This window comes from Populus alba, chromosome 1 (assembly GCF_005239225.2).
Source record: "Populus alba chromosome 1, ASM523922v2, whole genome shotgun sequence".
Taxonomy (NCBI): domain Eukaryota; kingdom Viridiplantae; phylum Streptophyta; class Magnoliopsida; order Malpighiales; family Salicaceae; genus Populus; species Populus alba.
The window spans coordinates 41795723-41821182 of record NC_133284.1 but is presented as its reverse complement, the minus strand read 5'-3'; the positions used below and the strand labels follow the sequence as shown (position 1 = coordinate 41821182).

The 25460-nt window shown below is 31.6% G+C and overlaps 3 protein-coding genes across 5 annotated transcripts; all 3 read right to left on the bottom strand.

Moving 5' to 3' along the window:
- Window positions 1–1153: 1153 nt before the first annotated feature.
- Window positions 1154–5118, bottom strand: LOC118056848 (ferredoxin--NADP reductase, root isozyme, chloroplastic). The gene is made up of 5 exons (XM_035069234.2): window positions 4847–5118; window positions 4681–4737; window positions 3192–3524; window positions 2581–2800; window positions 1154–1980 (listed from the first exon to the last, which is right to left on the bottom strand). The coding sequence occupies exons 1-5, from the start codon at window positions 4871–4873 to the stop codon at window positions 1481–1483; spliced, it is 1137 nt and encodes a 378-aa protein (XP_034925125.1). The 5' UTR covers window positions 4874–5118; the 3' UTR covers window positions 1154–1480.
- Window positions 5119–15253: 10135 nt separating this feature from the next.
- Window positions 15254–16433, bottom strand: LOC118056849 (uncharacterized). Its single transcript, XM_035069235.2, has one exon. The coding sequence runs from the start codon at window positions 15880–15882 to the stop codon at window positions 15391–15393; it is 492 nt and encodes a 163-aa protein (XP_034925126.1). The 5' UTR covers window positions 15883–16433; the 3' UTR covers window positions 15254–15390.
- A 1232-nt stretch (window positions 16434–17665) lies between these two features.
- LOC118056850 (calcineurin B-like protein 3) lies at window positions 17666–22662 on the bottom strand. Of its 3 annotated transcripts, none has more exons than XM_073407150.1 (10): window positions 22362–22655; window positions 20276–20345; window positions 20042–20187; window positions 19560–19642; window positions 19310–19369; window positions 19073–19181; window positions 18780–18832; window positions 18583–18663; window positions 18334–18446; window positions 17666–18131 (listed from the first exon to the last, which is right to left on the bottom strand). In XM_073407150.1, the coding sequence occupies exons 3-10, from the start codon at window positions 20154–20156 to the stop codon at window positions 18074–18076; spliced, it is 672 nt and encodes a 223-aa protein (XP_073263251.1). In that variant the 5' UTR covers window positions 20157–20187; window positions 20276–20345; window positions 22362–22655; the 3' UTR covers window positions 17666–18073. The 3 variants fall into 3 exon arrangements, with proteins under 3 accessions (XP_073263251.1, XP_034925127.1, XP_073263252.1); XM_035069236.2 differs by having other exon boundaries at window positions 20268–20345; window positions 22362–22654; XM_073407151.1 differs by lacking the exon at window positions 17666–18131 and having other exon boundaries at window positions 18399–18446; window positions 18627–18663; window positions 20268–20345; window positions 22362–22662.
- Window positions 22663–25460: the final 2798 nt, after the last annotated feature.

Genomic DNA, 25460 nt, shown 5'->3' with positions numbered 1-25460 from the left:
TTTTTTTTTTATGAAAAGAATTAATTGTTCTTATAAGTTGAAGTATAAGAGATGTCTAGAACTAATATGTAAATACTTGTCAGATAATATGCACGTTGAACTGACCAACATGAAAATTACATATAGAGAGATCACTTGCACCCATAAAAAGGCTTATATGATTGTTATGTAAAAGATCTTTATACTTAAGATGATTAAGTTATTTTATATAGAGAATATTATCTTGATCTTGCTATATATTATCCAAATCAAGGATAACAAATAAACAAATATTATTAAATAACATAAATTATATAAAAGTATTTAAACAATCAAAATAAAAATTAACATCTTAATTTTAAAAAAAAAAAAAAAACTGAATTTTATCCAACCTACCCGCCCCCAACTAGGGATTTATCTTCTGATTCTACCGCTTGCTCGGATTGAACAATATGAGGATGGAGGAAGGAATGGGTTACATCAACCAACCAGACGGGGAGAACTCTATTCCACCTTCCATCCGTAATTATCCCTTTTCCTTTCCTTTCCAAAAACAATAAGCATTAATGTCACTATCTCCCACCTTACTTCCCAATAATTTCCAAAAAGAAAACAAAAAAACGATAAAAGGGAAGCAAAGTGTTTGTTGGGCTTAGGTACTAGATGGATTTGAGTGATGGCTTTGATGAACACAGACATTTATAAATTTAGGGTTATTTGTTTTTATATTTTATCAGTATTTTTTAAAAAATTTAATTTTAATTTTAAATTATTTTAAAAAAAAAAAACAATCACAAGCAACCATCAACTCTTTCCTCTATTAATTATCCTTAAAAACAAAAAAAAATAAAATTATATTTCTCTATAACCCAAGTTTAGATCCTATTTATATATTTTTTTTTCTTCATTTTAAATTAATATATTTTTTAATATTTTTAAATTATTTTAATATGCTGGTATTAAAAATAAAATAAAAAATATTATTTTAATACATTTCTAAATAAAATATATTTTAAAAAACAATCAAAGATACATTTTCAAATAAAAATTAAAAAAAAGTACTTTAATACTTAAAACACATTTTTTTGGGCGAGGAAGGAAGGTCAATGGTAAAACAAAAGTAAAATGCTTGAAAAAGAGAAGCCTCCATATGGGCCGGAACACCAGAGAGTCCTTGGATTCCAAACCAAGCCAGTGCCTTTATATAATCGTTATGAGTTTATGACAGATGCTGCCCTTTCAGCCACTACAAGCGACAGACTTCACCTCCACGGTTGATACTTGACACAGCAAAAGACAACTTGGGTTGAGAGGATACAAGAATCATTTATCAATACCAAAAGGTTTCTAATTTGTTTTAATCCATTTGATTATTTAACAGCACAGATGAATGGTTTCAGCTAATCAAGTTCATGTGATGCTGACCAACAACAGAAAAATGCCACATTACCTAACAGGACCACACTGCTGCTGCTGTCTCGAAGCTCATAAAGATGCAATATCAGTACACTTCAACATGCCATTGTTTCTTCTTTTTAAGCTGTGAGAGCTTTTCATCCCACTTCTCTCCTCTCTGTTCCGCAACTTTCTTCAGCGTATCTTGGATCCCAGGCATCATTCCTTTGAGTCCACAGAAATAGATGTGTGCTCCATCATCCAAGAGTTTGAAGATCTCATCACTGTATTCCTCAATCTTATCCTGCACGTACATCTTGCCTCCACTCTTGTTCTTTTGTTCTCTACTGAGTGCCTTGTCATACCGGAAATGGTCTGGGTTATCCTGAAGATATTTGGCAAATTCCTCATCGTAGAGGAGACTGTCATTGTTGGCCACCCCAAGGAAAAGCCACGCAAGACCACCAAACTTGTATTTTGGGACATCCTCCATGAACATTCGCCGGAGATAACCTCTAAATGGAGCTACGCCAGTGCCAGTAGCAATCATTATGTGGGTGGCATTTGGGTCATCCTCAGGTAAAAGCATTATCTTGCCAGAAGGTCCTGCCAAAGATATTCTAGGACAGTTAATGGCTAATAAATCATCATGTGATGCAAATTATATCCACTAGCCCATTCCAAGAAGCACCCGAGACAATCCTAACAACATTTCATGTGTTTTACCAGCAATTTGGAGACTAAGAGATTGTTTGACATGGGTTATAGATTGCTCAAAGTCATGAAAAAAAAATTACTTTAAGCCATATGCTTTTGAATTGAATGGTATATTTGATAGCAGTGTCATAATATTAGTTTAAAAGAAGACTTTGATTTAAATCTAAAAGTAGCTCATGAATCAATCAACCTTGAGTAAAAAGTCAACAATCAAAAGGTTTTTTTTTTTGTGCTTAAAGCAAGATTTTAACTAAACTCTAGAAATAATTTAGGAATTTCAGTTAAATTGATTATGATTTTGTTTTAGTCAAGTCAAAAAACAACTTGAATTGTTTGTTGTTTAATAACAATATATCAATAATTAAGCATCAAAACACGAAAGCAGAGCATCCTTGGTTAGCTAAAACTAAGGAAATAAACAAATAAATAAATGATACAACAAAAAATAACAAGTTTCTCAGTCTTTCCACCAAATTAGCAGGGCCATACCAGTGATCTGAACTTTGTCTCCAGGCTTTGAGTTGCAGAGGAAATTGCTGCACACACCACTCTTCGAAGGATCCTCCTTTCCAGTCTCAGGGTCATAATAGACAGCACGGCGGACACATAAACTAGCAGTCTTGCCATCAAAAGAATCTCCATATCTGGTAGATGCTATTGAATATAGACGTACATTGTGAGAGGCCCCTGGTTTCTTTGGGTTTTCACCCTATGATGCAAAGAGACAAATTACATTAGTTATATAGAAGCATTATTACCAAAGTACCACAAAAAAAGATGAACAAATGTTGACTTTAATGCAAAATCTAGAGTCCCACTCTTCAATTAGACTGGATTGAGTAGATCAGGATCTGCTAGATTTCAACTATATCAACTTGGAACTAAAGGTTAACAGCATGCTCAGACTAAAATGACTGGGATGACAATGCTTACTAGAACAGCATATGCATGCTCTAGCACTTCAATGCAATCTTCAACATGCCCAATCCCCACCCAAAACCATCACCACCACCAAAAAGACAGGCAGAAGCCACCAATTTAATGCAAGCTATATACATAATGATAGCAGGCCTAGTCGCATGATAAATAGCATGACTTACAGGGGGTATTACGCCATAACTCTGTCCTTCCCAGTAGGGAACATTACCACCATGATCAATCACTACATGGCAAGTCTCTCCAGGAGCATTTGGGCCGACAAGCCTCTCTACAGAGACAATTGTTGCTGTGTAAGGTTCCTTGGGCTTGTATGTATTCAATGGGGGTTCCTTCGCATCTTCAAGTTCTAAAGGTGAAACTGCAACCTTAGATCTACTGGCTTGTTGCACAGACATGCATACCAACAATCGTTTTTTCAACCCAGTATTTCTTGATTTCAAATCCAAAGACAAGGCAGGGTGCCATGATTTATCACCAAAGCTTATATTTTGAATCTGCAACAAAATCATGGGAAACTTCCTTGAGATCTAATTAGCATGCGCACACACATTTACATGAATGCAAAGCAAATGGATGGCAGCCACATGTACACACATACACAAACACATAATGAAAATTGGAGCAGATTGAAACGCTTAAACAGGGATAATTGTCCAAATCAGATTAGTGCCTCATCATGTAGAGATTACTTATTGGATACAAAGAAAATTGGGTCAATCACCAGTACAAGATCTCTTAAATTAGGATCTAATTTTAACCAGTCATATAGCTTAGCAGCTTGCATGTGCAAAAACATTATGGAATGACCGGTAACTTCACTTAATGGAAGACTGTGGTAACTAGCAGGGCTTCAGTAACTACTAACAAAGTGCAGAAGCATTTAACAAAATGCAATGTTTAAATGGGATAACAGGATTGCTGCAAGCTGTACTTGTACTCAATAAGCTAAAGAAACTTCAGCTTGATCTTTGGATCATTGACCTTCAGTTTAGACATGGGAATGTTCTTTGTCTCAAACAAAAGAGTTCTCTCTCGATTAAAAGGACAATTATTTCACTTGCAAACATATTTGGGGGAGGAGAAACAGGTCGACACCCTAAGTAACCTATGCATGAATGAACTAGCACATGCAAGCATTTCTTCTTCAGGAACAACTTAATAGCAAGCTCGAAATTAAAGAGCACAAAATCAGTTTCATGTCATTTCCCCTCCTTTTTTTTTTTTTAATTTCTTATCAAGTTTGAACTGATGCAGCCACCATTAAGTGTCTTATTCAGCAATCTATTTTCCAGCATTTGAAAGATGACCATACTCTTCTTCTCCATCTATAATAGCAATAAAGATCATGATCCACAAGCTTGGAATATCAACCTCTTTCCACATTCATAACCCTTCAAATATCCAATCCTTGTTTAACATAACTGTAACTTGTAAGTGACCCATCCTCATCAGTTATCAAAGAAAATGTTCAACTCGAACAGAAATTTCTTTTTCTTTTTCTTTTTTTTTTTGGACATGAACAAGCATACAAACAGCAGATTTAAAAAACGGAAAATTTGCCCTCATCTTGCTAAGAGGAAAGGTTGAAGGAAACCAAACAGAGCCTTTAATAATCTGCTTCCATAATCATGAAACAAGATTTAAAATTACCTTAAAAGCAGATCTCCTTAGGGTGGTGTCGCTCCCAGCAGGAGCAGCAAAGGAAACCTGCAGCGACAAAATAAAAAAGAAAAAGAACAATCAATCTCTAATACAAAAGATGAGGCAACTGTTTAAAAAAGAAACAGAGATCTCAAAGGGTATGGCGTTTTGGAACCTGAGAAAGTGCAGCCAAATGAGACATGATGAGCAGCAGATGATGAGATTAATTGAGCGAGAAAGACAGAGAGATCAAGAGAGTGATTACTGAGGTTCTGGAAATGTCTTTTATACTATGATGATGCATGTGAAGAAGAGTTGACGAGGCAGGTATATGAGTGAGAGTGATCCTTTGGAGGGTAGCAAGGGGCGGGGGCGTGGCGGGTTTGCCTCTTGCCTCTCTCTTTCCGCCTTCTCGGCTCTCCCTGACTGCTGGTGCTTAATTAATGTACTTGTAATTCCCCTACTCTTACTATATATTTTTTATTTACTCTCTAGATTAAGATTATTTGTTAATCCATCTCCCTATACGAATATTCCCCCCTTTTATTCTCTTTCTTTTATTGATTTTTTTCTTTTTTTTATAAAAAACTTGTGATTAACAATTTAGATTTTTCAATCCATCCATGTTTTATTTCCTTCCCGTACCATATAAGTACCGTTATTTATTTATTTCAAATTTAATGATTTTATTTACACTTTTGAGGTTTGGAAGCTTATTGAGCATGATATCTAGTTTCTAGTTTATCCCTCTTGAAGTCATGAAAACTTTGACCTGGACATGGACATTTTCTTGGTTGGTACACCAGGCTTTGAAGTTTGAACCTGTTTTTTTTGGTTCCGTGATGTTTTGCGAAACAAGTTTGAGATTGATAGTTCTCTATGAAACTTCTTGTAGTTGAGGTTAAAAAAAAAATTAAAAAAAAATTTTAAAAAAAATTAATTAAAAAAATTGAATTGTAAAAAAAACATATTAAAATTTTGAAAAAAACTGATCAGTTCGATTTTGATTTTGATTTTATAAGTTTGAAATTGAAAAACCCGAACCGATCAGAACTTAAACCGAAAAAACCGAGCCAAACTGAAAAAACAGAACCAAACCCAAATAAAAAAAACTGAGTCAAACCGGTTTTTGTTCAAAAAACCAACCAGACCGAAACCGGTCGGTTTGAACCGGTTTTTTTTTTTTTTTTTTTAATTTGGTTTGGTTATTGTTTTTTATATAAATCGAACCAAACCGATAATAATCAACCCTATTAAACCGTTTCACTAATCCTTGGGTTTTTCGTTGGGCTACCCTTTCTTCTCTCTAACTAGCCTTTGACTAATCCTTGGGTTTCAAATAGGTTACCCCTTCTTCTCCCAAACTAGCCTTCAACTGGGTAATGAATTTAGCATATTTTGCTTACTTTAATTTCATAAGTGATTTAGGTTTGCAAGAAGGTTTGTTTCATTCTTATAATTTATTTTTGATGAGAAATTAGATTTTATTTTAAATAGACTATATGCCAAACTTTACTATTTGAAATGTAATATATATATATATATATATATATATATATATATATATATATTCTAACTTGTCGAGATCCCGTTATTTTCAAAATAATTAATTTTTATCTTTATTTTTTTTTTAAATTAGCGAGTTCATCAAAAAGCCTCGATAAGCTGGGACATGTTAAAATCCTGAAAGCCTAAGTTTTTAGTCCCGACCCAAAAATAAATAATTAAAAGTATTTTTTTTAGCCTATTCTTTATAACTTTGATGATTTTAGGTTAAAATTTTTTTTTCTTCGTTATATTTTTTCTTATTTGGTATAGGAATTCTAATATTAGTTGGATTCTATATTAACTCTATAATTATTATTTTTTTTTTGAGGATCAGGGTTTAGGCCTAAGACTAGTATAAATATGATTGTTTAGTTTGAATTTTAATGGACTTTGATAATTTTAATAAAAAGATTATTCTCTTTCTCTTCTTTAAAACAATACCTATAACATCAAGGGATTTTCTCAAGAACTTTTTATTTCATCCCTCTCATCATTTTCCTTTTAATTTCAGTTATAGAGTTTAAGTTGTGTCAATTAGTATTAAAATGCAAACCTTATTGGTTGAGCTCATTGATTACCATGATTGAAGGTTACAAAGCAAGACATGTTCATGATAAAGAATGATGTTTTCTAGATAAGGAGGTTCTGATCTTAGAACATGATGTTCAAAAACTAATAATTAAGGATCTACAAAGGCAAGTCACAAGTTTAAACCATAATTTACAGTTCAAGATTTGAAAGATCATGAGATAGATGATTGTAACTCTATATTTAGTTTTGAGAACCCATATCATGAGCGATATCGAAGAAGATGACCTTGTGTTCAGGATGATTATCATAGAAACTTAGGTTTTTGAGTGGAATTCTCCGAGTTTGCAGGCACTTTTCAAGATAAAAGGATTTCATGAGGTATAAGGAATCTTTGAGTATAAAGCATCCCAAACCTTGGATTCTTCAAAAAGAAAATCTTTCCATAATTGAACCTTAAGAAAGCCACCATCATGCAATGATGCAAGAGGATTTTTAAAAGAAATTATTTATTTCCTAAGTTATTTTTATTCTATTTAGTTTAGGAAATAAAATATTGTGCTTGGTAATTTTTTTTTTTCTTATTTAGATTATGAATTCCTAGAATAACTATATAATTATTTATTAGAATTTTTTTCCTTCTTCAAGATAAAACTAAGGCTAATATAAATAATGTTGTTTAACTAATATTTTGGTAGATAATTTAAAGAGAAATATTTGGTAATAAAATTTTGAATTAGAATTTTTATGTGGTTACCATATTCAAGACAATTCTGTGTCGTTTATACTTGTTATCTTTCTTATGTTGCTTTCATTTATATTAGTTGGTATCAAAACCTAATCATTTCTAATGGTTAGTTTTTATATGCTCTTAAATAACAATGGCTGGAAGAGTTCATAGAACAAGACATGCGCATGTAGGAGAGGATGATGAGATTCCCCCATTAGAGAGGAGATGTTTAGGAGTTGGTCATAAAAGACATGTATAAATTTTAGAATTCACCTGTCAGTTAACAGAGGTGAAGAACTTGAGGGATAATATGGAGAGTGATCATGAATTCATGACCAACTTTCAAAACTTGTTTCAAATGTGAGAACATAGGAGGTAGCCTTTTGATCAGGATGGGTATCTTATATACACGAGAGTGAATGATAACAAGTTTGTTAATAGACAAAACTTTCAAAGACCAAGAACACCACAACCATGAGAAAACTCTTAAAATACTTAATTTTATTCATTCATGTATCACTTATGAAAACATCATTACAATCATTTATTTAGAATAAATAATATTAAATATAACAAATAAACTAGAAAACTATTCTATTTACATAGGAAAAAAAAATTAACTCCCTACTTGATTTTTTATAGGTCTAGAATTGTAATCTTTAAATTAATTATATTCAATTTTTTAATTTCTAAAACTTATCTTTAATCAAGTCACACTTGATTAATCATCGTATTTTAATCTCTAACCAATGGTTCTTATTGTGTGAAAATCATTAGGTTTCTAATATGTTAGCTTAAATATAAATTATAATCAAAATCAAAATTGAATTAAAAAAATTTAATTTATTATTAATTCAACAATTAATTGATTTATATTTGAAGATTAAGTGTATTATTCGGGTTAGGAAAGGACTACTCGAGTCAAAAAGTTTCAAAGTTGATCAAATGGGTTGGGTTTAATGACAATGTTAAAAAGTTTCTCGTGGCTTGAATATTATGCTTTCACATTGAATAAATTTTGGTTTGACTAGCAACATAGTGCGAGCCAATTATCTACCTTGTAATCTCTATATTTCTTAGATCTTTGAAGAGCTTATTTTTTATGTGATTTTTAAAATACTTTTATGGGTAATTTTATGCTAGTTATCTTCAATTTATTTTATAGTTTTTTTTTTAATTTTATAAGTTTTTATTTGTGGAAAAATAAAATCATTGAATAATAGGCTTTGATGTGAATAATTAACATTCAATCCTTGAATTCTAACTATAGTTAGGTTCATGGTATTGAAGAAGCCTATTTAGAAACCAATTCAATGCCAAAATTAACTTTAAAGAGGTCCAATTGACTTTCTAGGCTCATTATAAGAAATGAAGAAATTGTCATTTCCTATTTTAAGAATAGGAAATTTCCCTTCTAGAAATTTTAGAAACATATATTAGTAAATCAAGCATAATTGTTTCTAGATGTTCAATTTAAATTATTTTAGTAGTAGGAAAAAAAACTACAAAAGATATATACAACATTTATGTTTATCACCTTTTGAAAATAAGTTGATCTAATAGAGAAAATCAGGTCAAAAGTCAGGGATTGAAATTTGTCTATTTTGAAAAAAAAATTAGGATATCAAATAAGTAAAAGAAAGTATTCAAGAGGAGAGCATTATAAAAGACGATAAGAAAATTCAAGTTTGAGACCAAATGAGGGGAAGAAAACATTTGCCACCAAAATTCCACTTTTGATTTTATGGTGTTTGGTTTATTCATTCTTTATTAATTATCTTGGAATTTTTTTTCTTGTAGTCATGAATAACTAATCCCAATTATATTTACTACTCAATTTAAACCCTAAGTATGATTGTTTGATATTATGATTCCATTAAACTTATGAATTCTTTTCCTAAATGATTTCAAGTTCTCTATTTATTAACGATCAATTCTTTTATATGGTTTTTTGCTGAATCATCTTATATGAATGTATTAGGATCAATTGGATATAGGTACACAAGTGATTATCTATATAAGCATGTATTTAAAGTATGAGATGACTTACATAGCCATGTTCGTATGAACTTGATTCTGAATCACCTAAAATAAATGCCATATTCTAGTGTTTTAACTACATTCATATTTTCTTTATTCTTAATAACTTCTAAGTGCTAAACTTGAGTAGATACCATGCTAGGTTGAACTTAAAAACAAATAGATGAGGATATTTATATCGAATGCTTAACATAAAAACTTAAAGAGAATTAGTACGAAAATGCATCCTCATACTAAGGACCTCACGTGAGAGTAATCATCCATAACTAGATTCTCAACTTCTATTCCAAGCTATAATTTCATTTATTTATTTTTTACTTTTTATCTTAATTTTATACCTTTCCAAATCAACCTGAAATCAATTTAAATTTGGTTAGTAGTTATACTACCATGTCTAGAACTTGCTTGTAAATATTTAAAACATTTAGATTAGTTTAGAATTGTCTAGCAATTAGTGCTTTGATACATGCGTTTTTAATTTTGGTTTAAGTTGTAAAATATCAATGAAATTACATTATTTAATGAAATGATATCTACTTTTCTATACTATTAAGGAGTAGCTATGTAACACCCCACCCCACTAACAAGATATTGTCCGCTTTGGCCCACAGGCTTCACAGATTTGTTTTTTGCAGCCATGCATGACCCTAAAACGTGTCTTACTAGTCAAGGTGAACATGCTCATATAAGGCTCTCCCCCAAGTCCTCACCTGCCGATATGGAATATTACAATTCACTCCCTTTAAGGAGCTCGACGACCCTGTCGGCATCATCGGACAGCTAGTGAGCCGGGCTCTGATACCAAATGTAACACCCCACCCCACTAGTAAGATATTATCCGTTTTGGCCCACAGGCCTCACGGATTTGTTCTTGGCAGCCACGCATGGCCCCAAAACTTGTCTTATTAGTCAAGATGAGCATGCTCTTATAAGGTCTTCTCCCAAGTCCTCATCCATCGATATGAGATATTACAAGCTATACCACTATATTATAAATTTCTCATCAATTTTTGGCATAATTGCCGAAGATTATTTTATTTAATATCTTTTTTATTTTTTTATTTTTTTTGTCTTTTTCTTTCTTGTTTTCATCGAGTTTTGTATGCAAACTTGTCATACGGGATACACCAACCTTGTCTATTAAAAAAAGCTAATTGATATCTGGAAGACATTGTAACTGTATAAATATTTACATTATACATTGGAATAGTGTGGTGACTCTTTTACCCCCCATCCAAAAAACTTGACTCTTACTTTTAAGGACATTAAAGTCTTTTCAGATGGCCCATTTATTGTTTTTAAATTGATCAGGGACAAATAAATTTTTTTTATATTAAGTGTACAATGAAATAACTAAAATACCTTTAAAGATAAAAAAAAAATTAAACCTGACATGAATTAATATTTTTGTATTTTTAAAATAGTTTTTTGGTTATTATAATTTAATTTGAGGGGGATTTGGTATTTTCCCAAATATAAAAAATAATAAACAATAAAATGCACAATAAAATGATGAAAATAACCTTAAAGTAAAAAAATTTAAGCTTGAGGTCCAGGGGTGTTTTTAGTTTTTCACTATAGTTTTTTTTTCCGTAATTATAAAGTCAGTTTAGGAGCAATTATGTATTTGAAAAAATAAATAATAAACAAAAAGGTGGGCACATATGTGAAGTACCAGGGCATGAGTGGGAAGCGCTCACACCCTTTAGGCGGTGCGTGTGGTGCCTTTCAATGTCCAAAAATGCCATTCCATTGAGTTATTGAAAGAGTCGTCATGTTCTCTTTTTGTTAATGTAGTACATGTTATCGGCGATGATTCAATTTGGCGCTAGTTGACCGTTATTTTCTCCCTTTTTTCTCTCTTATCCCAAAAAATTACAACTTGACCATCTAAGTTATTGGTATTTCAACTTTTGGCAACTTCAATCTTTTTTCTTTTGATTTTTAATTTTTGGTCTTAACTCTTTTGTAGAAGTTTTTATTTGTTTTTAATTTCATCATTCAATCTTAATTTATCATATATATCTTCAATATGATCCTCATTCTTTGAATTTCTATTTTTTTCCTTAGTCTTTTTGTAAAAGATTTAGTAGTTTACAATTTCATCCTTCAATTGAAATTGATGGTGTTATATTTTTTAATTTGGTCCTCATTATTTAAATTTCTAATTTTTTTCTTTGTTCTTTTATAAACAGTTATTATTCTTTTTAATTTCACTCATTAATTACAACATTGTTTTTATTTTTTTATGTCAATTTTGATTCTTTTTTTTTTTTTTTTTCATCCTTTTATTAATTTCATTTTCCCCTTAATTTCACCTATCAATCAAATATAAAATATCAAATATAAAATTTATTTTTTTCATATCAATTTTGATTCTCATTTTTTTAATTATTTTTTTAAAATCATTTTTATAATTAATTTTTTTTTTTAATTTTATCCTTTAGCATATCGTTGATTGAGTTTGAAAAGTTAGCATAAATTTTTATTTATTTATTTACAAAGACTTTATAATTCTCTTTATTATTTTTTATCTGGTTATTTCAATCACATGGGTTTAACAAAATATTTCCAAGTTAACCAGCTCTAATTAACATGGTTAAAAGTATATTATTATTTTTTTACCTTATTTTAATACATAAATAATTTTTTTTTTTATAAAAAAACAAAATAGTTATACCACACGAGTAAAATAAGGCTGGTATTGAGCGGGCATGGAAAACATGCGGGCATCCAAAGCATTTTGAAAGGAAAGAAGATAGGTTTCTTTAGCAAATGGATCATCGAAAAGTTCAACAACTTCCAAGGAACAAGTCGATCAGGAGGAAGTGGATGATGTGACAGAAGCAGGCCTCTTTGGATTCTTTTTTGCACGTCGATATTGGTTCACCATCACGAACACGCCTTTTAGAAAATTTGGAGACATATTCCATACTTCCATCTTTGCTTAGTTCACTTCTACATTTCAGGGGAACTTGCTCTGAGGATCCCCAGATTCACATTGGAGAGATTTATGATTTGTGCAGTAGACAAAATACTTGGAATTTAACAATCGAAGTGCTCAAGTTAATTCTTTTTCCTTTTTATCTGAAATATGATGCCAAGAGATGATTGAATTCTTTGCTTTTAGGTAGCATCACTACTTGGAAGCAATTGACTTCCAGATTCCTGCAGGAATTCTGTCCAGTGTAGAGGAAAAAGCAGTTGAAGAGAGGGATGGTGATAAGCTTCATGAAGCATGGGAGCAATTGTGGTGATCAGGCTAGCCGATCAATCAAATTGTTATCCAAAGGGCTTTATGAATGATGTTTTGGTGCCGGAAAATGAGTTGATATTTCCGGCTGATTTCTCTCCGATGCCTGCTAAATTGCTTCTCATGCCTGGACATCCATTTCTGACAATCACAGGGACGAGGATAGATGTCCTTGAAGAGACCTTAACCATGGATTCAACATATTCGAAGCAACGAGCTACCCAAACGATGTCTTTTCATGCTTTTATATTGATGTGTTTGATTCATTTGTGCTGGATTTATTGAATCCAAGTACGAGAAATGAGTCGGCCTTATTTTTTGACGAGGTAATTCACAACATCGTTCCTTTTCCTGCTATCTTGTCCTCCTCCACCCTCTGTTGCCATCTACCAAAAAAAAAAAAAAAACCCTCTCTCGAGAAGAAATCTAGAGTGAAAACTAATGGAGGGAGACAAGCATGAGATTCAGGCTGATGTGCCTTCTAGATTGAGCCACTATGTTTGGATCATGTGAATGGGCTACTTTTGCCTTAATTATATCCTTGAATTATGGGCCTTTCAGCTAGCTAAACCCATTATTAGTGAAGCCCACATTTGTTCAGTGCCCAAATATTGTTCAATTTCACCGTTTCATAGCCCGCTAAATTTTTATGTTTTAAAAAAAATTAAATTTACTTTTTTTATAATTTTTTTTATAATGGTAAATTGTTTTGATATGTTGATATAAAAAATAAATATTACAAAATAAAAAATATATAATTTTAATATATTTTTAAATAAAAAATACTTTAAAAAACAATTATAACACTATCTCAAATACTATCTAGAAATCCTACAGAGTAAGAACTTTTATGTAGTTTTAAGTTTAAAACTCTGCAAGAATAAAACTTTCAGTCTAGCATTTTTCTCAACCACTCTAATTTGGTCAGTGTCCTCGAGATCAAGAACCTCCTGAGTCGAAAGATGAGAAAGTGTGTTCTTTCTCCAACTTTTTCTCACCATCATAAGTAGTCCGTGTATTTTATTTATTTATAATATTTGGTTTTTATTTTTTTATTCCTATTTTTTTTGTTTTTATTCTTAACTTTATTTATTTTATTTTTTAATTTTATCTTATTATTTTATTTCATTTAATATTTATATTAATTTTAATCCTCATGTTTTATTGCTATTTTTTTTATTATTTTCTTGATTTATTTTATTATTCAATATCATCTATCATTGTTTTACTTTATTTAATTTTTATATTAGATTTAATTTCATTTTTTATTAGTAATTTTTTTTTTAAATTTTGATAGATTAAAAATTTTGCTTCATGATTTTTCTGGTTTATCTTTCTATGAAATAACCTGATTTGTGACTAAATCACGAGTTTTGAAGATTAATCCAATTTGACTATTTATTTTTATTTTATGTTTTTTTAAATTGATTTTTTTTTAATTTTAATTTTTAATATTAGATTATTGAACCTTCATCTTTTTATTTTTTCACTTTCATTTCGAATGAAATTCATCTCAATCTCATATTAAGGGTTATATATTAATTAAGTTAACCAATTGACTAGAATTTTTTTTTTCCTGATATTTTTTTAATCAATTTTTTTCATTACCATCTTTTATTATCTAGTTTTTTTTTTTTTTTCGAGTTGACCTCTATTATTTTATTTTATTTATTCTATACCGAGTCATTTAACCTTACAATTATATTATGAATTTAACATGATGACTTGAGTTATATTTTTTTTTTAAATTGTTTTTTTTAATACACTTCACTGTTTCATTTTTTTATTAGCCATAATACTTTTTTTATTTTCTTATAAATAATATTATTTTAGAATTATATTATTAAATTAACTAAATTTATTAAACACATCAATTAAATAACTATAGATTCTTTTAAAAACACTATCATTATCATAGCATTCTACCAACTACAACAAAGCTTCGGAAGCGGTAGGCTTGGAAGCTGGAGCTGATCATTTTCTTGCTTAGGGCACCGGTACGGTCACAAATATTTAAAAGCAAGCTAGCTTTTGAGGAAAACTTTTAATCCCATCATGTGCATTATTTGACCTAAAACCTAATCTTATCCACTAGTGAAGCACAAAGTTGAGCTGGATCAGGCCATTACCAGCTGACAAACCCAATAAATAAATAAATAAATAAATAAATCATGTATGCCAGCTGGACAGGACTCGCGGTATCTTTTCTTCCTCTCAGATACTTCGTTCACCAAAATATCACTGCCCTGTGATGCGCACAGCTGTAGCATTTCCACCCACATATTTCAGACACTTCTCCCTAGTCAACATATTCTTGCGGGTCAAAAACGTTTTTTTTTTTTTAATTTAAATTATTTTAAATTATTCTCCCTAGGATTTTATTTTATTCCCTTGCGTATAAAACACTTGAAAATTAATTGATTTTGATTAATTAGATTAAATGAATGTATTTCTCTGTACGAGAATTTGAAAAGAAAAAAGAAGAAGAAGAAGCTGAAACTCTGTAAATATTGTTCCAAGTGGATTCAGACTGAACACGACACGTCGTTTTTGAAAGGCAAAAGGAACAAAAAGAGAAAACACTCGCTCGTAAATCTTAAGCAACAATTAATACTACTAGTTAATTCTTACCTGAATATACAACAATACTCCTATGGTTATTATTGGTAGTTGATGATGATGGCGATGACTGGTTTTTGTGCCTCATAAAGTAGAAAATCAAAGCGGAAGCAACTAACAAGGCCAAACCCGTGACCCCACAAACCAAGCTTGCTACCAACAGCACGTGCCTCACACGATCGCCGCCGCCGCCTCCACCACCGCCGCCGCCTCCAGTAGCTCTCCACCACGAGGTGTCGTTCGAGTTCATTGCTTTAGGCAATGCAACCCCGGACGACGACGTACTTGTGGCCGCTGAAGACGCTCCAAAGAACTGCTTCATGTCAGGTGGGAATCTCACCGCTGTTGGTGGCATGCTCTGGTACTCAAGCCCGTGGTCAGAGGGTCGTAGCTCCCTGGCTTTTGAGTCCTGCACGATGATGATCATGACGATGATCGAGAGCTGCATGTAGACAGCCGTTACTTTGAGGGTGATTTCTTTAAAAGAAACCATTTCTAGCTCTCCAGTCCAGACGCCTCTTGTTTGTTTGTTAGTCTGTTTGGCTCTCGCTGCCTCGAAGCAAAACAAACACCAGCAAGTATTAATAAAGAAGGAGAGATCAAACGGTGTCGGTTGGTCTCGCGCCCTCGCTCTCTCTCCTTTTTTCTCAATGTGCTTTAGTTTTAAAAGAAAAAACGAAGAAACGCGTGAATGGTTGTCGGGGACCGAAAGTCTTCACAATCACAAAAGGTGTTCATAGCTCTCGCCGCTGCTTTCTTTGTCTTCTACTACCTGCCTGTTGCTGCTACTGCTCAAAACACAACAATAAAAGCAACAGATGCAAGCAAGAACCAGCAGTTTGATTTTCCTATCTTCACATGACTCTGCACAGTGAAAAGGAGGATGTTCCAGTGGGAGATTTATATCTTGCTTTAGTTTTCTAAAGTAAAGCTCGAATCAAATAGCAATTATATGCTCGCCTTTCATCTTTATGCTAACTAAAGTTATAATGGGGGAATCAATTCAAGAACAGGGCTTCAATGATTTGTTTATGATCATAGATTCGTCTTGTACCAGGTGGCCTTTCATGTCTTTTCAGTTTTACTCCACCGTCCATTTTTTAAATGTAGCTGTGGTCCTGTGGATTCCAATGGCATTCTTGGAGTTCCGGCTCAACAGCTATTCCACTTTTTTAATTTTACTTTAAATTAAAAATATTATCTTAATATATTGTAACAAAAAAAATTCAAATATAATTTCTACCATATTTCTAAATACTCCCAAACAAATATAAATTATTTAATAATATTTTAAACATTAATATCAATCTTTCAAAATCCACACTTTCTCACATTTTTTTGTGTTTGTGAAATAAATTTTACATGTAAAATAAATCTATATAAATAAAAAACAAGTTATTTTAGTTTCAACAAAAATCAAGATTTAAAACCTAATCATAAAAGGATAGTACAAAAAAGTAAAAAGTAAAAGTTGTTTAACTAAAATTCTATTTGTTTTTATGTTTCAAAAAAAAATTTTTTTAATTTAATTTATTTATTTTAAAATAATATATTTTTTAATATTTTCAGATCATTTTAATATGTTGATGTCACATTTATGTGTCTAAAATCCACACTTTCTCACATTTATGTCTATGAAATAAATTTTTACATGTAAAATAAATAAAAATAAATCTATATAAATTAAAAAAAACTAGTTATTTTAGTTTCATCAAAAACCAAGATTTAAAACCTAATCATACAAGTATAGTACATAAAGTAAAAGTTGTTTAACTAAAAATTATTTTTGCGTTTTAAAAACGCTTTTAAAAAAGTTTAAATTTTTTTTATTTGCTTCAAATTAATATTATTTTGATGTTTTTAGATATTTTGATGTGTTAATATCAAAAATATTTTTTTTAAAATAAAAAAATTATTTTAATATATTTTTAAATAAAAATCATTTTAAAAAATAATCGTAACCATACTTTCAAATACACTTTAACCAAATAATTTTTTTCTTGATGGTAGAAAAAACACAAAAAACTATAATACTAAATGGTCTAAGATGCTATCTTTTCTTCTTTTTCTTTTTCTTTTTCTTTTTTTGATAAAGAAGATGATCAAATTTAAATCATGCTGTACTCCAATTTCCTAACAAACACTTGGAAGAACTTGGTATGGTAATTCGGATTCCGATACTGAGAATCACTAAAGCTCGCTATTCATTTGAATCGTAAATGAAGTCCAGCTGTGAAGCAGTCAAGGGCCACGCCTTGCTCAACGGAGGAAGGTAATAAGGTAAACACACATAAACTCATGCATTAGAAATTCAAAGGAGTCCAAAGCTCCCAAGTTATCACAACCAGAAGTGTAAATGTAGTCCAGGCGCAGAGGCATGGAAGTCACTACCATACCGACCATTCAAGAATCATTCATGCTTTGGAAGGTGAACATCTAAGCATTTTAATGGCCTGATCAACCGTATCCTTGCTAAATCAGTGGTACAGTAACTTTTTCTGCCGCGTAGAAGCCTTAATGCTAAAACTAGCCGTGAGGCCTCCCCAACTGCGTGCCTATATCAACATCATGATGAAATTTGCCCGCTGGGGCCGAAGAACCATGCTCCCCCGCCCATCACGTCTGTGGAGAAACAAAACATAAAAAAACAAAGTCTGCGAGCTTTGAATACCGATGTCTCGAATTCAGGTGTCGTCGACTTGTGAGTGGAAAACAAAGCTTGGGAATGTAGTGGTGATGTCCCTGCTCAAGGAAATAAAGAAACTGAGTCATAACTCGCCACTAGCATGAGGGTTCAACATGGAAGTATTTGCCTAACCAGTTACATTTTCTAGCCCATCAATGGTTTGGAATGTCCGAAAATTCTTTGGTTGACAAGAAAATCCCATAGCATTAAGTAACATCTAGCGAGAAAGGGAAGTAGGTATGAGTATTCTGAACTCACTTGAGGTATTGAAGGGTCATATTCTTCAGAAGGGATGGATGGCGTAAAACAAGGCTTCTCCACTCTTCTTTGTCAATCTTCCCATCATGTTTTGTATCAGCTTCCTCAAAGGTCTGAAATAAGACTCCAGAATTCAGAATCCGAAAATTTTCCAATAAACACTTGCAAGCAAACAAAATAATTTTGAAAGCTTTCAAGAACTGATTTATCAGGCAAGAAGGAAAAAAATCAACTAATCTGAGGGAGCACCTTGTCAATTATACTTTCTATAACATCATCTGAAAGGTTCATACCAGATTCAGCAAGAGTAGCCACTACCATTTGCTTCACCTGTACATCAACAAGTTGATAAGGTCTAAACTCACCAATAAAATAAATAAATAAACAACTAAAAGTTGTTCAAGAATCAAATAACCTAAAGTTAACCATTAAACAATGACATTTACCTCCTGTCTTTCAATAAAACCTTGCTGCTTTAGATCGTAAAGTTGGAAAGAAACTGCAATGGCACATAACACATTAACATAAATAGAGCACCAGGTATGAATGCCTGGAAAATTAAGAATGGTATTTTGAAATTTTTCGTCCTAATTACACACTTAAAACATATCAAATCTTTAAGCACAAACAGTATGCCAATTAGTTAATGTATGAGGTACGCTCAAAACAATTATGATCATACATGAGGGACAAAAGAAAAGAAAGGTTATGATAAGGAACTACTCAATCTCAGACATACACTCAATCTTATCATCAATAGGGGCGTTTGGATGAAAAACAGAGAGGGCACGGGCAAACTCTTCAAAACCTAGTATCCCATTATGTTTTGTATCAAACAAGTCAAATACCTGCAATCAATAAGCAACACAAGACAGTAGCAAACAAAAGATAATTAACAAATAGGTCAAAATACTCTATCAGAAAATTCATAGGATACAATTGAAAGTAGGTTTTGGCAATGACAAGAGAGAAGTACCCTATCAGCAAACAAACTCTCCTTTTTGTTTGTCTTGAACAACGCCAATTGAAACTCCTCCTGTAATAGGAAATTAGAGAAAAATGCATGTGAGCATTTTCAAATAAATTATAAGAAAGTAGTATTTACATGAAGAAAATGAAACCTGGCATTGTAAGAGGAAGTATTAGTTCATATTAAGACAGAAACACAGAGCAAGCTTATGCGTAAAATAAAAATTTTGTATCACCAACTGGAAGAATAAACAAACCTTATTGATCAATCCATCATCAATCACGGCGCTGCTGATCTTCTTAAAGAGCTCATATAATGCCTCTATTTCACTTACACTGACTGCATCCAATGTTAGCAAGAACACAACTGTCAATTAAATTATCACTAAGGCTAAAGATATTATGTTCATTATGAAACTAGCTGTAGTATCCTTTTCATTGGAAAATAAAAAAGAGCCATCGCAATGAGCAAACATCTTCACAACATAAACGAGACCAATGGCGAAAGGTATTTACTATGTTCATCATAAGATAACCTTTATTGCAAGACTTTCACAATCAAAATAAAAAAGTCAAAGCTTAAGACAAATAGTGCAAAACCACTTAGTAAGACATATTGCATAAAATCTAATCATTCTCTGTTTACTAAAGATACAAAGAATAAGAAGCAGAGGAAACCCATTAGCAGCATCAAATAAAAAATAAAAAATGTTATCACAAAGATTGGACCAGTGCGTACAGACTGTCTCCCTTGCAAGAAGCTCGGGATCTTCAAGGCCTCTTGATTGTTTGTATAAATCAAGATCACAACACCGCAGGAGGGTGCTGATGAGTCCCTCTACACACCGCAACATGATAAATTGTACGCATCAAAACACTCCATACCTGTGAAACAGGGAAATGAGTAAGGTACTCTACACATAACTTTATGTGAAGATAGAAACAACATCAAGGCAATCAAAAACCTTTTCACCATTTCCTGCTTCTGCTAGCCAATCCCACAATTTAAGTTCAGCAAAAAACTTGAGCTCTCAAGAGTATACCTGTTTTTAGAAATAAAATCAATATATCCATCCCTTCCTGATTAATAAAGAAGCATTCAATCATGAAGAGGAAATGTAGAAAATGAAAAAAAGGAAAGACATAGGCTCCTGGTTTGGAAAGAAATGACCATAACATGAGTCAGTAGGTTATGGAAAAGAGAAAAGAGAAAAGACAAGCAACTAAAATTAGAGAAGGTGGAAAATCTTTTAATCTCTGTGGCACGGGTGCATGGAAGCATATTACATGTATTAAGTTATGAACATCATGTCAACCAATGTGTCATACAATATATAGATTTCTTTTACCTTTTCTCATTTTTTAGATAAAAAACAGAAAGCCATCCCAGGATTTGTGTTTCTGCAGCAGGTGAAAGCAACTGCGGACCTAAGATATAGAAGGGGGGGGGGGGGTTGACAAAAGTAACTGCTGTCCGTACCAGAACTATAGATCCGCCACACAAGCCATTTAATAAAAACCAAAGATGGTCAAACTGTCCATCTAAATAAATGCAGCCAATTTTCCAATGGCCCCTAGTGACTCAACAAGTGTCCTAAACAATTACATAATAGATGAGCCTCTAGCAGCCTTGGCAATTGAAAAATTAGAGCAGCCTTTCTGGTAGAAGTAGAAAGGGGGAGAAGAAAACCATTTGGATGCTCTTCCACAAGGAGGTCCTATGGTGTGGTTGGTGCACCACTGAAAAGAAAATAGGCAAGTTTAAGTTCTTGGTGCAGATGGATGCTGCGGACAATGAGGAAAGAGCTACTTGTATTGTTTGAGGAGGCTCCTTTGCAAAGGTCCCATGACACCTATGAATAAAAAAAATGCAAGGCTTGCTATTACAGAACCTAGATATCGCAACTCAAAACACAGAGTAGCAAGGGGGGTCAAAAAAACTCAAAGCTCTTGAGTAAAACTCAGTTAGTAGGTTCATCTGTTTTGATTGAATTTGAGAGCATCCAACTTTTGCCATTCAAAGACCAACTAGTTATACAATGAATTGTAAGCAGAATGGTTTTGACCTCCATGATGAAGCATGTAGAACGCTCTCTAGCAGTGCTACAAGCCCACGAACCTGAGCAGGCATCAACATGTATTGTGCCGGGCCAGCATCAGGTACTCGCAAAATGCTAGGCCACAAACACTTTCTGATGCCGTATCTCCAACAATCACCACTCTCGGGTATTGTCACTAGTCGCCTGTTATATCCTCACAAAATGAAAGGCAATGTCTAGCACTGTTTTCCCAGTTCTATTGATGCATTGTTATTTGCTTGCATTATCTCAAGATTCAATCACAGAGAAATGATAAAATTTTAAGCTTTACATTGAATTGGATAAATATCCTGTTTATGGTCAATAATTCAACACCGTGAATAACAATATTTAAGCTGTAAAATCTCCTCGTCGTTGAAAATAGAATAGTATAATCCAAAAAACCGATTCCGGACACAATCATCAAATTTCTTATTTCACCTTGTGTTCATCATTAAATCCAATCTGAATTATAAAACTGTAGCCTTCCATATAGAAGAACATTCAGCAGGAAGACAATGCAGGAAATCCATGAAATGCCAAACATCAGCAACAAAACACTCTGACTAGCCACGTGATCTGCCTTCCCTTATTACTATGCTACTGTTAAGTACACATATGTCATCCCCCATTAAAGTTGGCATGATTGGCCTCACTAAAAAAATTAAATAGAATATAATTCAACCTAAATTAGAATTCCAAAACCAAACCAACACATAGAAATCACCGATCCTGATGTCTCAAAAACAAAAATTACAAATGATATAACAGCATGATAGATCCAATGAACACTTCAAATATTCAAAAAAGAACCATAATATCAAGCACCTAACATAAAAGCAGCTCAACGATCTGTTTGGATGCTGAGAAAACGCAGGAAAAATCGGGAAAAAGAAAGATAAGAGAGATGGAGATGGTGGTTTCCAGGATGCCACGATTTGCTAGAGAAACAAACAGATGATAAGAAGAAGAAGGTCTCACCTTACGAAAAGGATGGATAGTACCGTAGAGAGTTTATGACTCGGAAAACCTGCGCGACTGCTCCCTGTACAGATTTTTTTTATTAAAGTTACAGTAAAATTAGAAGATCAGAGTCAGAGAGAAGGGGGAGAGAGAGAGAGAGAGATTTAGAATAAAGGGACAGAGAAATCTGAAATTAGATTCAATTATTAAAATCAGCAACAAAAATATTCTTTTGGGTTGTCCAATTCAAGTTTAATAGCACCCATGATTGTTATTGAATTTCGTCTTGCTAATCATGACTTAGACCATGACTGCTCCATCCGTGTCATTATACTTCTATTTATTCTCTTCTTCTTTTTTTCTTTCGAGAAATTGAAATGACTATGCGCTACCAACTTAATCACCCAAAAAAATAAAAACAGTTTGGTTAATTTAATAATATAGTTATAAAAAATAAAAAATATTAATAATAACTAATGAAAAAATAATTGTTAATATTATAAAAAATATTATCTAAATATTCTTGAAAAATTTCAACAATTTTATTTGATAATAAAACAAAAATTGAATAAGAATAGAATAACTTCATAAAAAGAAAAAATGATAAAAACATGAAACTCAATTACTAACAAATCAAACACCAAAAAACAAACTAGAAAAAAAAAACAATTTTAAAAAATGTTAGAAAAACCTAACTCGAATTAGCATGCTAAATCTGTGATCCAATCTTTAGGCTAGGATAACCATGTTCAAAAGAAATTGGATAAAACATTGGAAGTTTACTCTTAAGCCAACTAAATATTGAAAGGCAAAATTGAAAAAAAAAAATCAATTAAAAAAATATTAGAAAAAAAAAACTCGAGTTAACCTAGGTTAAGTCGACTAACTCATAATTCAAGATATAAAATCAAGATATCACCATAGCAAAGAAAGTGAAAAAAATCACGAAACTTAAGGCCTAAATAACATAATGTTGAAGGATAAAAATAAAAATAAAATCAAATTTTAAAATAAATGACATAAAAAAGACCGAAGTCAAATTGGACTAACTTTCAAAAGTCGTAACTTAGATCATGAGACTATGATAACCCTATTAAAGGCAAACATGAAAAAAATTACAAAACAAAATTCTCAATCATCCAAAAGTTCAAAATTAAAAAACCAAAACAAATAATAATCAAAAGAATAAGGACCAAATTTGATATAAAAATTAAATGAATTGAAATAATGAGAGATGAAATTGAAAAATAAAATAAATCGAGAAAAGAAAAAAAATAGCAATTAAAAGAAAGAGAACCAAATATTGTATAATAATTAAATGAAATAGGGATGAAATTAAAAAATAAAATAAATCAAGAAAATGATAAAAAAAAAATATAGTTATTAAAGAGTTAGGCCCAAATTGGATACAAAAACTAAATAAAATCAAATGTTGGTGGTCGACATTGAAAAACAAAATCAACTTTAAAAGCATTAAAAGCAAAACAAATAACAATCTAAAGAATAACAACTAAAGTTGATATAAATACAAACTAACACAAAACATTTTATTTTTGGAAGGGCATGCTTCAAAAATAAAGACAATGAGAGAGAAAAGAGAGAGGAGAAAAAGAAAACTCCGTTAGAGCCTAGCTACAGTGCCACCATGTACATGTGTTTAACCATCGTATAAAGAACATCGAGATGCTTTCAACTCCTTCATGGATGATAGAGTTTGTCCATCACAGACATCTCCTACTTATTGGCGTATCCATTGCACACGCCAACTGCTTTTGCTTCTTAAATAATTTTTATATTTATTAAAATATCAAATTATCCTTTAGTCGGCTTGGTTATAACTTAAAAAACTACGATGAAAATACAAAAAAATCCTTGAATACCAGACCAAAAGGTTTTGCTTAGAAGGGTAATTTATTAAATTTATTATGCTTAAAAGAGTGAAAAGTAAAAAAAAAACCTTATACCTAAGTTAAATAATTTTTGCATATGAGAGTAACCTAGTAATTCTACCCTGCTTCAAAAAGTTAAAAATTCGATTTTCCCTTGATCAATTTGGTAATGATTATTGGATTCTAATAAAAAGATCATATTACCCCTATAACAAGGTTGTTCTATTTTTTAATGGAAACAAAAAATCATTTCATTGTTTCAATCCACTTTAAAAACATGTCTTTGTCAACAATGAAAGACTGAGCTTTTTTATTTTTTTCTTAATAAAAATAAAAGAAGAGAGACTATAGTTTATTAAAAAAAAATCGTTTTGATTTTTTGTATAAATGTAAGGTTATGTTTGGTTAGTGTAAATCCAGTTCAAAAATTGATGAAACAATATACTGTACACCATAATAAATTGAATAAATTTCAATTGGAGAAAATATCATTAAAAAAAATTGTGAATGGGGCAACAATCCTTAGAGAAAAATATAATGGAACTTGGAGTAAATGAATGTATAAGTTTACACATGAATAATACTGATTACCAGTGTAAACCTCATGTTTAATTGAGTAACTTTTAAACGAGAATAGTGAAAATTCCTAGAAAACTTTTACTATGATTAGGGATAAGGACCCCCAATAAATTAGTTTTCTTTTAAAAAAAATATGTTGATGAATTAAGTAATTAAGCAATACATAAAAGTACTAGTTGCCAGGTAATTTTAAAAAAATAAAATAAGATAATACATAGGCAATTAGTAATGGTATTTTCATAAATATGTTAACTTATTTCCTCTATATGAAACCGATGCCACTGTTAAAGAGAAAGAACATGGTTTCCTCTAATTTTTCTTCAAAGATTGTGATTTATTCTTCTAAAAGAGTGGGCAATGGAGATCAGTGATTTTTAAAAGGGAAAAACAAATTCAAGATGATAATCTAGAGAAAGAATGAGTTTGGGAGTGGAAACATTAGAGAGAGTATGCTTGAATTTTGAAGAAAATGAGAAAAATTTGCAAAAACTCACTTAATTGAGTTCAATTATCTAAGGTAGAGAACAAACCCTCAATAAAATTACACTTTTACTTGTGTTTTGGTAGAGGGGGAAGAAATCCCTAAATTTTAAATTCTTTAGGTTTATGTGATTTTTGCGGGAATGATTGTTTTTAATGAATTGTTGAT

Bases quoted from the DNA above. Each gene is read 5' to 3' on its own strand.
- LOC118056850 (XM_073407150.1), bottom strand. From the start codon at position 20,156: ATGTTGCGGTGTGTAGAGGGACTCATCAGCACCCTCCTGCGGTGTTGT. The intron at 19,643-20,041 runs GTACGCACTGGT...CATTGGATGCAG, and splicing joins TCTTGCAAGGGAGACAGTCT to TCAGTGTAAGTGAAATAGAG. The intron at 18,833-19,072 runs GTATGTCTGAGA...GTGCCATTGCAG, and splicing joins TATTGATGATAAGATTGAGT to TTTCTTTCCAACTTTACGAT.
- LOC118056848 (XM_035069234.2), bottom strand. From the start codon at position 4,873: ATGTCTCATTTGGCTGCACTTTCTCAG. The intron at 3,525-4,680 runs GTAATTTTAAAT...ATTTTGTTGCAG, and splicing joins TAAGGAGATCTGCTTTTAAG to ATTCAAAATATAAGCTTTGG. The intron at 1,981-2,580 runs GTATGGCCCTGC...TATCTTTGGCAG, and splicing joins AGACAAAGTTCAGATCACTG to GACCTTCTGGCAAGATAATG.
- LOC118056849 (XM_035069235.2), bottom strand. From the start codon at position 15,882: ATGGTTTCTTTTAAAGAAATCACCCTCAAAGTAACGGCTGTCTACATG.